This window comes from Bos taurus, chromosome 7 (assembly GCF_002263795.3).
Source record: "Bos taurus isolate L1 Dominette 01449 registration number 42190680 breed Hereford chromosome 7, ARS-UCD2.0, whole genome shotgun sequence".
NCBI lineage: Eukaryota > Metazoa > Chordata > Mammalia > Artiodactyla > Bovidae > Bos > Bos taurus.
In genome coordinates, this window is record NC_037334.1 from 81,306,185 (window position 1) to 81,321,568 (window position 15,384).

General features: G+C 40.9%; 1 protein-coding gene across 1 annotated transcript in view; it reads right to left on the reverse strand.

The window, feature by feature from the left end:
• Window positions 1–7,617: 7,617 nt before the first annotated feature.
• Window positions 7,618–15,384, reverse strand: part of ACOT12 (acyl-CoA thioesterase 12) — a 40,254-nt gene continuing 32,487 nt past the window's right edge. The window contains exons 12-15 of the mRNA NM_001192607.3: window positions 12,622–12,755; window positions 10,043–10,171; window positions 8,032–8,158; window positions 7,618–7,767 (exon numbers count right to left, since the gene is read on the reverse strand). Of these exons, the coding sequence (NP_001179536.2) occupies window positions 7,618–7,767; window positions 8,032–8,158; window positions 10,043–10,171; window positions 12,622–12,755 (540 nt within the window). The remainder of the gene's footprint in view (window positions 7,768–8,031; window positions 8,159–10,042; window positions 10,172–12,621; window positions 12,756–15,384) is intronic.

The window sequence follows — 15,384 nt, forward strand, 5'->3', positions numbered from 1 at the left end:
TGGACTGGTTGGATCTCCTTGCAGTCCACAGGACTCTCAAGAGTCTTTTCTAACACCACAGTTCAAAAGCATCAATTCTTCTGCGCTCAGCTTTCTTTATAGTCCAACTTTCACATCCATACATGACCACTGGAAAAACCATAGCCTTGACTAGCTGGGCCTTTGTTAGCAAAGTAATGTCTCTGCTTTTGAATATGCTGTCTGGGTTGGTCATAATTTTCCTTCCAAGGAGTAAGTGTCTTTTAATTTCTAGGCTGGGCTTAACTGGACAGCTCTGCTAATCTCAGTGGGGCTTGCTTATATCCATAAGAAGCCTGGTTTGGGGTCAGCTGATCTAAACTAGGCTCAGATGAAGCAGCTCTATTGCTTGTATCTCTCTTCCTTTTCCTGGGACCAGCAGACTAGTCCTGACCTGTTTTTCTCATGACAAAGATGTAAGAGGGCAGGTCCACTTGCAAAAACATCTTCAAGACTTTGATCACATCATGTCTGTTGATGAAGAGGTGGAATAGTGCACTCCATTGGCAGAGCTGGGGATGGTGGCAAGGGAGTGAATATTTTTGAAAAATAATTGAATATACCATATCATACCCCAGAGTGTTATAAATCTTTGGCTTTTACTCTGTGATATGCAAAATTTTTTACAGGTTTGAAAGGAAATGTGACACAATCTGATTGCTGAGTTAAGAGCGAAGGGAGGAATAGGAATAGAAACAGGTTATATTTCAGATGATAGAAGACGCTGTTTTGAATTAGGGTTATAGAGTTGATTAGAAGGAATCAGGTTCTGATTATATTTTTCACATAGAGTTGATAAGATTTCCTGAAGGAAGGATTTATGAAGGGAAAGGTGGCAGAATTAAGGGATCTGTTCTGGAAGCGTTGATTTTGAGATGACTATTATCTTAGTGGAAATGTCAACTAAGTAGTTAGATATACAGATGTGGAGTTCAGGAGAGTTTAGGGCTTAAGACGTAGATTTGGGAGTTATTGGCAAGTAGCTACCTTTTAAGACCCAGCGACTGGGTGGACTCAATGAGGAATAGAGATAGAGGAGAAGAGACCAAGATGGAGCCCTGGGTGTCTGGTGGAGGAGGAAGAACCACAAGAGGAGGCTTTAAAAGTGTGATGTAGGAGGAAATCCAAGAGTGACATCATGGAAGGCAGAGAAAATGTTGCAAAAAGAAGGAACTAGTCAGTTTTGTTGTTGCCATTAGTTGTGGCAATGAGAGAGGTCTGCAGAGTAGTGGAGGGAGAAGTATGATTCATTGAATGAAAAAAGGGTGTGAAGGCCACATTTATAGATAATTGGAGTAAAGATGGGTGGCCTTTAGGAAGTAGGATCAGATGAAGTGTTGTTTGCTTTAAGATAAGATATAATAGTGGTTATGATAATAATCTAGGAAAGACTTCCGAAATAGAGAAAAAAGAGAATTGAAGGAGTGAAGCCTTGGAGAAGGTTAGAGAAAGAGTTCTTTGCTAGGGGTGGTTGTTGTTCGGTTGCTGAGTCATGTCTGACTCTTCGTGACCCCATGGACTGCAGCATGCCAGGCTTCCCTGTCCTTCATCATCTTCCCAAGTTTGTTCAACCTCATGTCCATTGAGTCAGTGATGCCATGCAACCATCTCATCCTCTGTCATCCCCTTCTCCTCCTGCCTTCAATCTTGCCCAGCATCAGAGTCAGGTGGCCATCAGGTGGCCAAAATATTGGAGCTTAGCTTCAGCATCAGTCCATCCAGTGAATATTCAGGGTTGATTTCCTTTAGGATTGACTGGGGGTAGAGATGTTTCATTTATTATGATAGGAAGGATGGCAAAGAATGGAAGGTGCACAGAGGGGGAAATGAGATGGCTCCTGGCTAAGAGTTTGTATTATACTCAGTGAAGTATTTTCTAAAGTTTATTAACTGCAAAAGAGCAAGACACACGAAAAACTTGAAGGAAGGGAGGGCAGTGTGAAACAGCAAGCTTATAGGAAACGTAGTCGGGTTATCAGAGCCCTTTTGAAATTCGTGGTCATAGATCTCAAGTGAGACCAGTCCACAGTTTTCAGGTGCTCAGTGCAGGGTTGAGGTTTTACAAATACTTTAATTCAACCACAGTTTTGAATTTGCCAGATAAGCCAAATGAAAGGAAAAGGTACAGGGAGTGAGATTAATGATAACCACGGACTCTAAGCCAGATAAGGAAAGAGGGGGGGACATAGAGAGGGATAATGAGCTGTGGGAATGATAGAAATATAATTTTGAACCTGTTTTCAAGTGTCCCTAAAAATGTCACAAAATGAGGAAGGGAAAAATGGCATCAAATGTGCAATTTGTATATGGTACCTTATATACTTGCGAGTGTACAATGAGAGAGGCATTTTATAATATTTTTCTGACTTTTGGGCTTCCCTTGTGGCTCAGCTGGTAAAGAATCCGCCTGCAATGTGGGAGACCTGGGTTCTGTCCCTCGGTTGGGAAGATTCCCTGGAGAAGGGAAAGGCAACCCACTCCAGTATTCTGGCCTGGAGAATTCCATGGACTGTGTAGTCCATGGGGTGGCAAAGAATCAGGCACGATTGAACAACTTTCACTTTTCTGACTTTTGGAGGTGGGTTACTATCAAGAATTATGAAGGGTCTGAGATTAATCTAGTCTGTTACAGTTCCATGGATGTCAATAGAAGGCATGAGAATCCTGGTTCAGGGACAAAGGACATTATCACTCATGACACAGCAAACAGCGTATCATGAGTGTCAGCTTATTTGTGTTGCTTCCATTTTCCCTTAGTCCCCAGTGTGACGTGATGGGCCCAGCTGGATGCTGTGGACATGGTGGGTTTGTGTCACAGCTGATGAACACGGGGCCAGCACTCTGAGCAACTGGCAAAAATTGTAGCACACAGCACACAAGCCAGTCTTCTGCACCCTGAGAGTGAGCCGTACGCTGAAGTCAGGCTGTGGTCACCATGACCTACTGAATTGCCTGTGGGACTAGCATATTGCCAGTAGATAAGTCTTGCAGTTTGGCACACTGAGCGAGAACATGCAGGACTCCTCTGGGCCCATGGTGAATTGTCTGATCCAGTAGTTAAACTACTTTCAAATGGGCAAAATGAATCATGAGCAAACTTCATAGTTTACATCTTAATAATTTATTCCAAACTATTAAAGTTATTCCTTAACATACACATTTTCAACACATATTTTCAAAACTACTCCTACAAACAGACCAATAAAAATTTCCAAGGTTTGAAATTTGCAATAAAAAATATGAATAAAACCACATGGTGGGTATATATAAGAATACACTGGATTTCTTTAGATTTTTTTTAAAATTTTATTTTATTTTTAAACTTTACAATATTGTATTAGTTTTGCCAAGTATCAAAATGAATCCGCCACAGGTATACCTGTGTTCCCCATCCTGAACCCTCCTCCCTCCTCCCTCCCCATACCCTCCCTCTGGGTCATCCCAGTGCACCAGCCCCAAGCATCCAGTATCGTGCATCAAACCTGGACTGGCGACTCGTTTCATACATGATATTATACATGTTTCAATGCCATTCTCCCAAATCTTCCCACCCTCTCCCTCTCCCACAGAGTCCATAAGACTGATCTATACATCAGTGTCTCTTTTGCTGTCTCGTACACAGGGTTATTGTTATCATCTTTCTAAATTCCATATATATGCGTTAGTATACTGTATTGGTGTTTTTCTTTCTGGCTTACTTCACTCTGTATAATAGGTTCCAGTTTAATCCATCTCATTAGAACTGATTCAAATGTATTCTTTTTAATGGCTGAGTAATACTCCATTGTGTATATGTACCACAGCTTTCTTATCCATTCATCTGCTGATGGGCATCTAGGTTGCTTCCATGTCCTGGCTATTATAAAACAGTGCTGCGATGAACATTGGGGTACTCGTGTCTTTCCCTTCTGGTTTCCTCAGTGTGTATGCCCAGCAGTGGGATTGCTGGATCATAAGGCAGTTCTATTTCCAGTTTTTTAAGGAATCTCTACACTGTTCTCCATAGTGGCTGTACTAGTTTGCATTCCCACCGACAGTGCAAGAGAGTTACCTTTTCTCCACACCCTCTCCAGCATTTATTGCTTGTAGACTTTTGGATCGCAGCCATTCTGACTGGCATGAAATGGTACCTCATAGTGGTTTTGATTTGCATTTCTCTGATAATGAGTGATGTTTATTAAAATTATTCATTATTTCCTGGTGGTATTTGCCGAAGAAGGCAATGGCACCCCACTCCGGTACTCTTGCCTGGAAAATCCCATGGACGGAGGAGCCTGGTGGGCTGCAGTCCATGGGGTCAGGAAGAGTGGGACATGACTGAAGCGACTCAGCAGCAGCAGCAGTGGTATTTGCATATAAGGGTAGATATATTCTAAAGTATACAGATCAGTTTTCACATTTTTTTCCTCTAGAATTCTTTAAAAATATGATAGAAAAACTGAATATAGATCAGAAACTCCATTGCATTAAAACCAGGAAGAACTAATAGGGAAGAGTTTCCTTTCTTAATCAAAAAACTTTCAGTCCTGTTAGAAGCACTTGAAAACCCTTACCATCAAGAAGGGCATGAAATCTCAAGTGTTCCTGGAGGATATTTTAGCACTCCAAAGGAGAAAGTAAGTCTGACTACATTTTTATGTTCCCTCTGTCCTTAAGTCTCCAGGGGCTTGAGGATGGCTGCTGATGAACCAGCTTCACTGCTTACCCTTGGATCAATCATGTTTGCTTAAAGCCAAGGCACCAAAGAAAGCCGAGGAAGATTGTACTCAAGTCATCTGTTTTTAATTACATTTCGCTCTATTCCAGCCTCTCCAGCATCTGCTTTCCCTGGAATATGCCAGAAACATTCCCATCTCAAAGACTTTGCATGGGCCAGTCATTCTATAGGAAACATGCTACATCCAGAAATCCTCATGGGTCAGTCCCTCTCTGCCTCCAGATCTTCACTCAAATGTCCCGCAGAAGAGCCTACTCTGACCACCCTATTTTTTTTTAATTTTTATTTTTTTCTTAATGTTTTCTTTATTATTCCTAAATAATCTATCAGGCCATCAATAACCAAAGCCCAAATCCTGGATGTGTATATTTCTGTATTCATTATATAGAATATTAACTATCTTTCAATGTGAAACACCCACCCCCCACACACCTCCTTGTTGTTTAAAAGTCATGTCTCATGGCCAGAAAAATGTTATTAAATTTTACATCTTTAACTTGCAGTGTCCGTAAGGAGTAGATTGGAAGCTTCAGACTTCTGACCCCCTAGTCCACATTCCTGCATTCTCAGGTATGAGGGCAACTCCTGGAAGCCCTCACCAGGCCCCTCCAGCCCTGGCCCAGCTGGAGTGAGGGTGGCAGAGGTAAGGAGGGTTGGGGAGGCTCTGCAGCCCCACCTGCAAAGGACACACTCAGTGGGGCTGGGGAACCCTGGCCTCTGCACTGAGCCGCATGCGCTGGCCTCTCAGCCCCAGGGGAGGGAGGCCAGAAGCTGTAGAAGCATTTTCCTGCTGCTTCTGGCAAGTGACCACCCTGTTTAAAATATGCCACCTCCAACACCTCCCCAGCATGCACATCATTTACCCTGCTTTATTTTTCCATTTAACACTTATCTCCTGAAAAGTAAAGTGAAAGTGTTAGTTGCTCAGTCGTGTCTGACTCTTTGTGATCCCATGGACCACCAGGCTCCTTTGTCCATGGAATTCTCCAGGCAAGAATACTGGAGTGGTTTGCCATTCCCTTCTCCAGGGCTTCTTCCCAGCCCAGGGATCAAACCCAGGTTTCCTGCATTTCGGGCAGATTCTTTATCATCTGAGCCACCAAATATCCTATATTATTTATGTACTTTATTATGATGTGATCAGTAGCCTTCTGTTACTTGGTGAACCCACAGTGCCCAAAAGTGTCTCATACAGAGTAGGTTCTTAATATTTATTGAATGAGTGAAAGACCAATCAAATTTCCATTAAAAAAGGAAATATAAACATAAGGGCTATTGTTGAATTTTACAATAGTAATGCCTTAGTCAGTTGTGTCATGGTTTCAGGCAATAGATTTTAAACTTTTTGAGATCCCCTAGGTAAAGCCTGAATGCATTGCTGTCTTTTCCAGTGTCATGCCCTCTTAAAGAATCTTTAGTCCAGTAGTCTGAAAGTGAGCAGTTCGGATTAGGCCATGATGACCTGATAATGTCATGTGACTAATAATATTAAAATGAGGCTAGTGTAGCTGATGTTTAAATTTTATTTGAAAATTTAATGAATTTAAATGGTCTCATGTGGTTAGTGGCTACCATATTAGACAGTGCTGGTATGGACTGTGCCTGTGTTATAAGTTAGAGTGGGCAACATCTTTGTATCTAAAAGTAATCCAGCCAAAGTTACTCTCATCTTTGATTCAGAAAAAAGTTTCAAAAAAAAAAAAAATACAAATTCAGAGATGTATGAAAGACAAAAGTTAAAAACATTTCAGTTGTAGAAGAGGGCTGAAATTTTAGCATACAAAACTTTAGTGTACTGTAGCCCTCTTTACTACTCATTTTTAAACATTTTTTAAAATCTAAAAATATTCTAAAAAATCTGCTTTTGGAATGTAATGTATAAGCATTTAAATCTGCCTGTCCACTCTTCTTATTGTATTTAAATGTTAATTCATAAGATTGGGACATAGTCCAAAATTCATATAAATGAAAACCTGTTGGCACAGATTAATAAAAATAATTAAAACCAGGTCTGGACAGAGGTAAAGATTTGACAAACTAAAGCAAGATGTATCTAATCTCTTAAGTGCTCTAAACTCTAATGTAGAATCCCTTCAAATTTTAGAAGTTGTCCCGTAGAGGAGGTTAACTTGATGTATGCTGGTTTGTCTTATGAGTCAAGACAAATCACAGAGTAAAATAATAAATGTAAAGTCTAGGGAATAAAGTTCTAATGTAATGATTATGAAAGAAGAGCTCAGGTCATTCTTCTCTACAATATCACATTTTGCAGGTACTTTGTGAGTGTATATAGCAATAGATACTAAATGGGTCAGCTACCTTGATATATGTTAAATGACACCAGGAAAGTAGTTCCTATTACTAAAATTGATTGGATTCCATTATGTTTTAATGTCTTCCTAATTTAAAGCTCTAAAACATGTAATACATCTTGTCAGGTGCTTCTGACACACTCATACCTGCTGTACATGGAACAACCCCATACTACTAATCACCTAGCCAACGTATCATTTTGGGTTTTATAACATTTTATAAAATTTCAAACAGAATATGTTTCACCCCTCTAGCCTAAAAATGTTTTGATTGTTTTAACCAAACTTTCACCATTTTATAGAACACACAATATTGATTATGAGAAATTTTCCATTGCCTGTGCCCCTGGAAGGTAGCAGAGCCACAGATGATCTAAAACAGAGTCTTAAAGCTCTTTTAATGTTAACCCAAATCACTGGTATTTGACTTGGGACGCATTTTGTTTTTTAACCTCTTCACAACTGCATTATTCTTAGACTGATACGAAATTATTTGTGGCTGAGAAACTTGTCAAGTGTCAGGACTAAGGGAGTTTGGAATTGCAAGTGGGAAATAAAATGACAGATGATTTAAAGTATGCTTATCAGCCCATCATCAGTAGCACTCTCTATGAACTGTATACAGGAGGCTGCTGTCTCTTCGATAGATTTTGACCAGCCACCAAGGTTTCCAGCAAAGTAAGGAAGGATGCTAGCAGAAATCTGGTTAAAGTAAGATACCTGTTTCAAGAAAACAAAGTGAAACAAAACAATTTTAATTTCTTATTCATTGGAGCTTTTTCAAGCAAGCATAACAGTCTTTTTGGTGTAGGGGAGGCTATGACCCCAGTCCCTTGGAAATGGATCTGAAAGGGTGACCTGAGGATTCCCTGGTGGGTGTGGGTGGATACACATTACAGAATTACAGTTAATTTAGCAAATCCAGGTAAACGGTTTCTCTGCATCTGTAGGAGAAAATTAATGTGCACATTTCATCGAACTTACGGTACACGAACTGCTGTCAGTAGCATGGATAAGAAATCCAGCACATTCGATTTCACTTCTGACATACTGTGGAGAAGGTGGGACTGACGGCAGAATAACCGACCTCACTGCCACCACGTAAGTGTGACTGAAAGACAAAAGGACATTTTCCAAGCTCTTGAGAGAAACGAAGAACAGTGAATGAAACAGCAAATGGTGAAGAAAAGTAAATTCCTACAGTTAATGCAACTCGTTTATATAGAAGTAAAACTATGAAGACCCAGATATTTTACATGAGTGATATGCATAAAAAACATTCTCTATGGCTAAATTCAAGTATAGGAAATAGTAATAAGGGCCATAGATATTTTCTGCCTAAAAATTACGTATGCTTTGCATAACTCTGCAGAGCTGTAGTCAGACTCCAAACTTGTGTGTGTGTATGCTCTAATGGGTTGTTATTTCAGTCTTGTCCACTATTTTAATGGAAAAAATAATACCATTGTATTAAAGAACCTTCAAACAATAGGAACCCTGTACATTAGAAAACAGAAGTCATCCTTCAGTCTACCTTAACCAAGAGGACCACCAATAAAATTAACATTTTACTGTGACCCTCCAGATCTTTTTATAAATAACATTTATGTAAGCAAATGGGCATATTCATATTTTCAAATATGAATGTTTTTCATATTTTCATATTCATATGTTTATATTCATAAATATAACCATTTTACAAATATTGGTCTATAATTTGATTTTTCATGTAGTGATAAATCTTTAGAGGTGTTTCCTGTATCAATACCTCTATAACTACTTCACCCTACTCCAGTACTGTTGCCTGGAAAATCCCATGGATGGTGGAGCCTGGTAGGCTGCAGTCCATGGGGTCGCTAAGAGTTGGACACAATTGAGCGACTTCACTTTCACTTTCCACTTTCATGCACTGGAGAAGGAAATGGCAACCTACTCCAGTGTTCTTGCCTGGAGAATCCCAGGGATGGGGGAGCCTGGTGGGCTGCTGTCTGTGGGGTCGCACAGGGTTGGACACGACTGAAGTGACTTAGCAGCAGCAGCAGCATAACTACTTCATCCTTTTTAATGCTGGTATAGTATTCTGGGTCTTCCCTGGTGGCACAGAGGTTAAAGCGTCTGCCTGCAATGTGGGAGACCTGGGTTCGATCCCTGGGTCGGGAAGATCCCCTGGAGAAGGAAATGGCAACCCACTCCAATATTGTTGCCTGGAGAATCCCATGGACAGAGGAGCTTGGTGGGCTACAGTCCATGGGTTGCAAAGAATCGGACACGACTGAGCGATTTCACTTTCACTTTCATAGTATTCTGGTATAGTGTGGTTCTACTATAATTTATAAGAGAAAGCTTCAGTTTATTTCTAATATCTTTTGCCATAGCAGATGATAATACACTGAACATCTATGTGTATTAATCCTATGTGGGCGGGATTTTTCTATAGGCCTGTTTTGACATCAGCAATAATGCTGACCAGTTCTAGAGGTAAACCATAACCACCCTGGAAGCTTCCATTTCTTATCCCTCTGAACACTTACTCTTGGGACCCTTCTCCTTAGAGCTTATTCTCTGAGAAGTCCAGTGCCCATGGAGAAGCCTGAACAGACACACTGATTGAAAGCTAGCCATTTTGGGTGTGTAGCACAGTAGAGCCTTTGTAAATTCTGAACCAAAACCAACTCCTAGTGTTTTATTTGGCTCTCTTTGCATTTTTAGCAGTAATGGAACGCTTCAAAGCTTGGCTAAATATCAGTTTTACATGTGCACAGAATAAAAGGAAAGGGAACTGCTTTAGGAGTCCTCCATGGTGCTTTGCACATGGCTGGCACTTAAATAGTTTTTTTTTAATGATAAGTAAAGCCTCATCTAGAAAAAAATTTATATGAACATCATTCAAGACCAGAAATGATTATTCCATTGACTTCCTTATTTTCGTATCAACTTTTACTTTCTACTTTATACTATAAGACCTTGCTATAACACTTGAGTTACAAATACTCACCCATCTTCGAGCGGCCTTCTTCGTGAAACAAGTACTACCAAGTCTTTGGGTTTGTCATTATTCACCACAGGACAAGTGATATAATATATCTGATCATCTTCACTTACACGGTCTATGACTTCACAGGACCTAGGTAAACAGAACCGTGACAGAAAGTCTACACTTTTCTACCTGGTAGAATAAGGCATGCCTTTCTTTTGTTTGTTTGGGTAACTTCATTATTGGTGTCTGTATTCACCCTTCTGTTCACATAACCAACTCTTCAAAGCCAGCATCATTTCTTAAAGTCTGTCTTTAGAGTTGTTTGGCCAGGAGGAATAATTCTGCCTGTGATAGAATGCTGGCCATCTGACGCTAAGGTCACTGCCTTCAACACTGCAGAGAAAGGCACTTTTCTTTTTTCCAGAACATTATTTTTCTCTAGGATCAATTAATATTAATCAATCAATTAACTTAATTAATTTAATATTTTGAAGACTAGCAAACTTTATGGACAATCCTTTGTGGACTCTGAGGTAAAGGAATATGGTATATTGGGAAAGCACTAAGCTTGGAGTCAAACAACTTGCCTTTGAGTCCTAGAGTAGCTGTGTTGTGTTAGGCAAGTCACTTTTTTTTCATCCATAAAATGTAGATAATAATACCTATGGTGTATTGTATAGGTAATATGTAGATAATAATACCTATGGGCATAGGATCAAATGAAAATACCTAGCACAGTACCGGAATCAGATAGATGCAGAAAAAAAGTTAATGGAATTGGAATTCATTCATTCATTCCTCTATTCATTCACCTGGAATGTCAGGTGATGTAGAAAATAGTGGAGAGAAACATTTGAAAGAGCAGCAAAGGTTAGGCATTATTCTTGCTGAAAACTTTGTACTTATATCTACAGATACTGATGCAAGAAAATTGTGAAGTGTTTCTCTTCTCATGAAGTGTTTTCTAACGATAACATTAACTAGGATGCATCCTTCTGGCATCTATGTGAATATAACACATAAGCCTAGAGTTGTTTCACTTTCAGTTCAGTTCAGTTCAGTTCAGTCGCTCAGTTGTGTCCGACTCTTTGCAACCCCATGAATCGTAGCACGCCAGGCTTCCCTGTCCATCACCAACTCCCAGAGTTCACTCAGACTCACGTCCATCGAGTCAGTGATGCCATCCAGCCATCTCATCCTCCGCTGTCCCCTTCTCCTCCTGCCCCCAATCCCTCCCAGCATCAGAGTCTTTTCCAATGAGTCAACTCTTTGCATGAGGTGGCCAAAGTACTGGAGTTTCAGTTTTAGCATCATTCCTTCCAAAGAAATCCCAGGGCTGATCTTCAGAATGGACTGGTTGGATCTCCTTGCAGTCCAAGGGGCTCTCAAGAGTCTTCTCCAACACCACAGTTCAAAAGCATCAATTCTTCGGCACTCAGCCTTCTTTACAGTCCAACTCTCACGTCCATACATGACCACTGGAAAAACCATAGCCTTGACTAGACGAACCTTTGTTGGCAAAGTAATGTCTCTGCTTTTGAATATGCTATCTAGGTTGGTCATAACTTTCCTTCCAAGGAGTAAGCGTCTTTTAATTTCATGCCTGCAGTCACCATCTGCAGTGATTTTAGAGCCCCCAAAAATAAAGTCTGACACTATTTCCATTGTTTCACTTTAGTGGTATTAAATTGTCTGTTATGGGCTGTTAATCATAGTGAGATTTAGACATTTAAGGGATGAATTTCTACCTATTCCAAATTAGGAAGTAAATGGTATTAATAATGCTGAATATAATAGGAAGCCCATCTTGCCAGTTCTTTCCGTAAAGCAAGGTGTCCCTAAGGCCTGAGCCCTGCAACCCAGGAACTGGAACTCCTTGGAGAAGGGAGTGTCACCCTGACAGTAGAGTTGACCAGGTGCACAGCTGTGCATTCCAGGAAAGGAGGGAGAGTGGAGAAGGTTGGACTAGGGATGTGGGAGACAGGAAGTAACAAGAGATGTAGGTTGACATCAGTGGGCCCTGATCAGACAGGGAAGGCAGGAAGGAGTCTACTTACATAGCTGCTTCTCCCAGCTTCTCACCAGGGAGTGCTGTTTCCCAGAATAAGAAGGGCTACCAAGTAAAGATCAAGAGTGGGAGGTACAATTTGATAATCAGTTCCTCAAGAGTAATTGATAATCACTTCCGCAAGAGGAAGTCTCACTTCCTCATGAGACTATGTCTTAAAGTACAAGAGTGTGGAAATTTAGAGCCTGACAGACCTGGGTTCCAAATGAGGTCCCATTGCTTTACTGTCTGTGTAGTCTTGGCGAGTCTTGGGTTCTCTCTCCTGTTAAGTGGGAATAATATCAACTTGAAGAGTTACTGGTAGGATTACAATAGATGTGGGAAAAGCATGTCAAGTAAATATAGATGAAAACTAGATGATCAGAATAATTTTTGTGCCTCTCCAACAGCTCCTGATACTGTGCTATAGCAAATACTCTTCAGTTAAAACAGTGGGTCATACACTGGGCGATGGAGATGGACTGCGGTGTGGGGTCATTTTTACATGATGTCAAGGTGGAATAAGAAAGTATTATAAATGTATTCTTACATGTAGTGGGGGTCCCACAAAGGTCGCTTGGTAAAGTTGGACAAGAGATGATAAACCAAGTATGCCGGTCTTTTCACATGCTTTTCAACCCAAACAGATAAACTATCATGTTCTTCCAGAGTATATATTTTTATCTAAAATAAAATAACCAAAAAAATAAATTACAAAAGGAAAATGGATATTTTTACATTAAGACCACAGCAGGATTGCACAAGCTAAAGCATCTTGGCACCTGGATAATTGTGAAGCCAATGATGGAAACTTCACTTTGAACATTTGGATGTCTAGAACTCAGACCAGGATGCTATACTCCTGTGTCATCTACACATTATGCTACTTGAGGGTAGGTTATTTAATTATTGGGCAGTAGTTTTTCTCATGAAAAAGAAAGAGCTTTATCTCTTTCCCTATTTATCTCTTTGTGATATTTCCTTGCCTCTATCCAGGAATGACAAAAAATATCACCAGACTTCCAGGCAAGTCAGCGCTTCCTTTCCCCATAAGACCTTGGAGCCAAGGCTGCAGCCTAACATTCCCAGGATGTCAGGTGTGCCTTCATTTGGGCTGAGCGGATCCAGGAAGTAAGCCCACACCTCTAGATCCAACTCAACCTCTCAACAGGACTGCTGACCCATATTGTTCCTTCAGCACCAAGCATTCTTTTTTTTTTTTTTTGTGAATCACAAGGGTCACAAGGTCAGTTCCTGAGTGTCTAGTGCTTACTGTTCCTTAGAGAAGAGAAAGCTTGTCTTGGGGATTCATTTGACTTACACTTAAATATTAATGTACCCTTTGTTACTCTGAACTTTGCCTCTACTGTGTTTTCATCAATAATCAGAGATATATGTTCAGCTAAGAGCACATTTCTATCCTGCCCATTTACTCCATCTCTTTCAGGGTGCTTTGAAGGTAGTGTTGAAATTTGCCATCTTATAATCATTCCCATGGCAACAATCAATGAGAAGACAGACAAACAGGGCTGAGACTTCACTGCAGGAATCAAGCAGATGGAAAAATCAGGCTGGGAGGGAGAAAACCTTTATTTAAACCCAAACATCTTTTAAGAAGAGAATGAAGAAGTGAGACACTGACTAGAAGCAGCTTAGAAGGGTAAGAGGTGGCTATTTGCTTGTGCCATTTCACCTCGCCAGCTGACCTCAGCACCAAGCCTGCAAAGGAGGGCATGATGTAGGCTGTGGGCACTTGTCAAACAGAAAGAGAACCATGAATGCAGCTCTAAGTTGAAGGCTGAGACTCAGCCCAGCCTAGACCTACCTACTTTTGCCCCCTATACTGCAGAAGTAGCAGGAGGTTCATTGATCCTGGTGTCCATGTGGCTCTTAGCCTGCCTGGTGGGGCTCTGCAGTCTCAGAGGAGTAAGAAGAGGTGGCCAGAGTGAATTCCACCACCTCAGTCAGATTCTGGCCTTGGGGCAACCACAGTCAACCTTGGTGAAACCAGGGTAGAGTGAGATGTAACAGTGGGCTGAGTACTTTTTAAGGGTTGAATTGTGTCCCACCCCCCCCAATTCATATGTTAAAGTCCTAACCCCCAGTAGCCCAGAATGTGACCTTATTTGGAAATAGGGTCATTGCAGGTGTAATAAGTTAAATGAGGTTCTACTACAGTAGTATGGGCCCCTAGTCCAGTGACTGGTGCCCTTATATAAAGGGGCAGTGTGGGCAAATACATGTACACACACACTAGGAGAACCCCATATGAAGATGAAGGCAGAGGTCAAGTGATGCATCGACTATCCAAGGAATGCTGAAGATTTCAGCAGAGTGCCGAGAGCTAGGGGAGAGACTTGCAATAGATCTTGCTTACTCCCCACAGAAGGAACCAGCATGACCGATACCTTGATCACAGACTTCTAGCTCCCATAGCTGTGAGACACTCACTCTGGTACTGTTTTGGCAGCCTGAGAAAACTATCACAGCACTTCAGGAAGCTGCTCTCCAGGTTGGAGACACATGCTGCTGCTTCCTGTCCTGGAGACATAACAAACTTCACACTAAGTAGCCATCATTAAATTCTGCCCTTACAGAGCTCACTAGACTTAGCCAGTGTCAACTACAGTATTGGATGAATGGATGGCATTTTCATCCTTTCCCCAAAGGTAAAAGTAACAGAAAGTCCTTAACATTCTGCTGTCAGAGACAATGACACTGATGCAGACAAGGAAAGGCAGCAGTTGGTGCTGGTTCTCTTTAAACTCTACTATTTTAGGAAAGCCAACTTTTGCCTAGTGAGAAAATTCTCCAAGACCAACTCTCCAAGAAAATGAGTTCCCCTTCATGCTTAGAAGAATACAGGTTACATTCCATTTATCATCTCAAATGTTTTATCATTTGAGAATGAATTTCAATTCTATGAAATTTTATTCTATGAAATGAAGCTTAAAGTAGGTTCAAAATCTGCTGGAGCTTGGTAACGTTTTATTAATGATATATTTTTTCATTCTAATAAGATTCTGTTTAATGAGTTTAGATCTTATACAAATAGCACAAGTGGAAATAGCTCAGTTTTAGAGTTTTATACTATCTGTTGACAGATATGTTATTGAGACTGTATTGTGGGAAGGAGGACAAAACTGGCTTTTACAGAGGTATGGGGAGAGGGTCGAGTCCTTGGAGGTCGATTATCCATTGACTAAGGGGAGGGGACGTGGTCAGGTGCAGCTCTGGAGCCAGTCACTCCCCAGCTTCAATGAGAATAGATCTCCTCTGGTCTGTTTCCTATGGGTTTTGTCCTGTGTCAAGG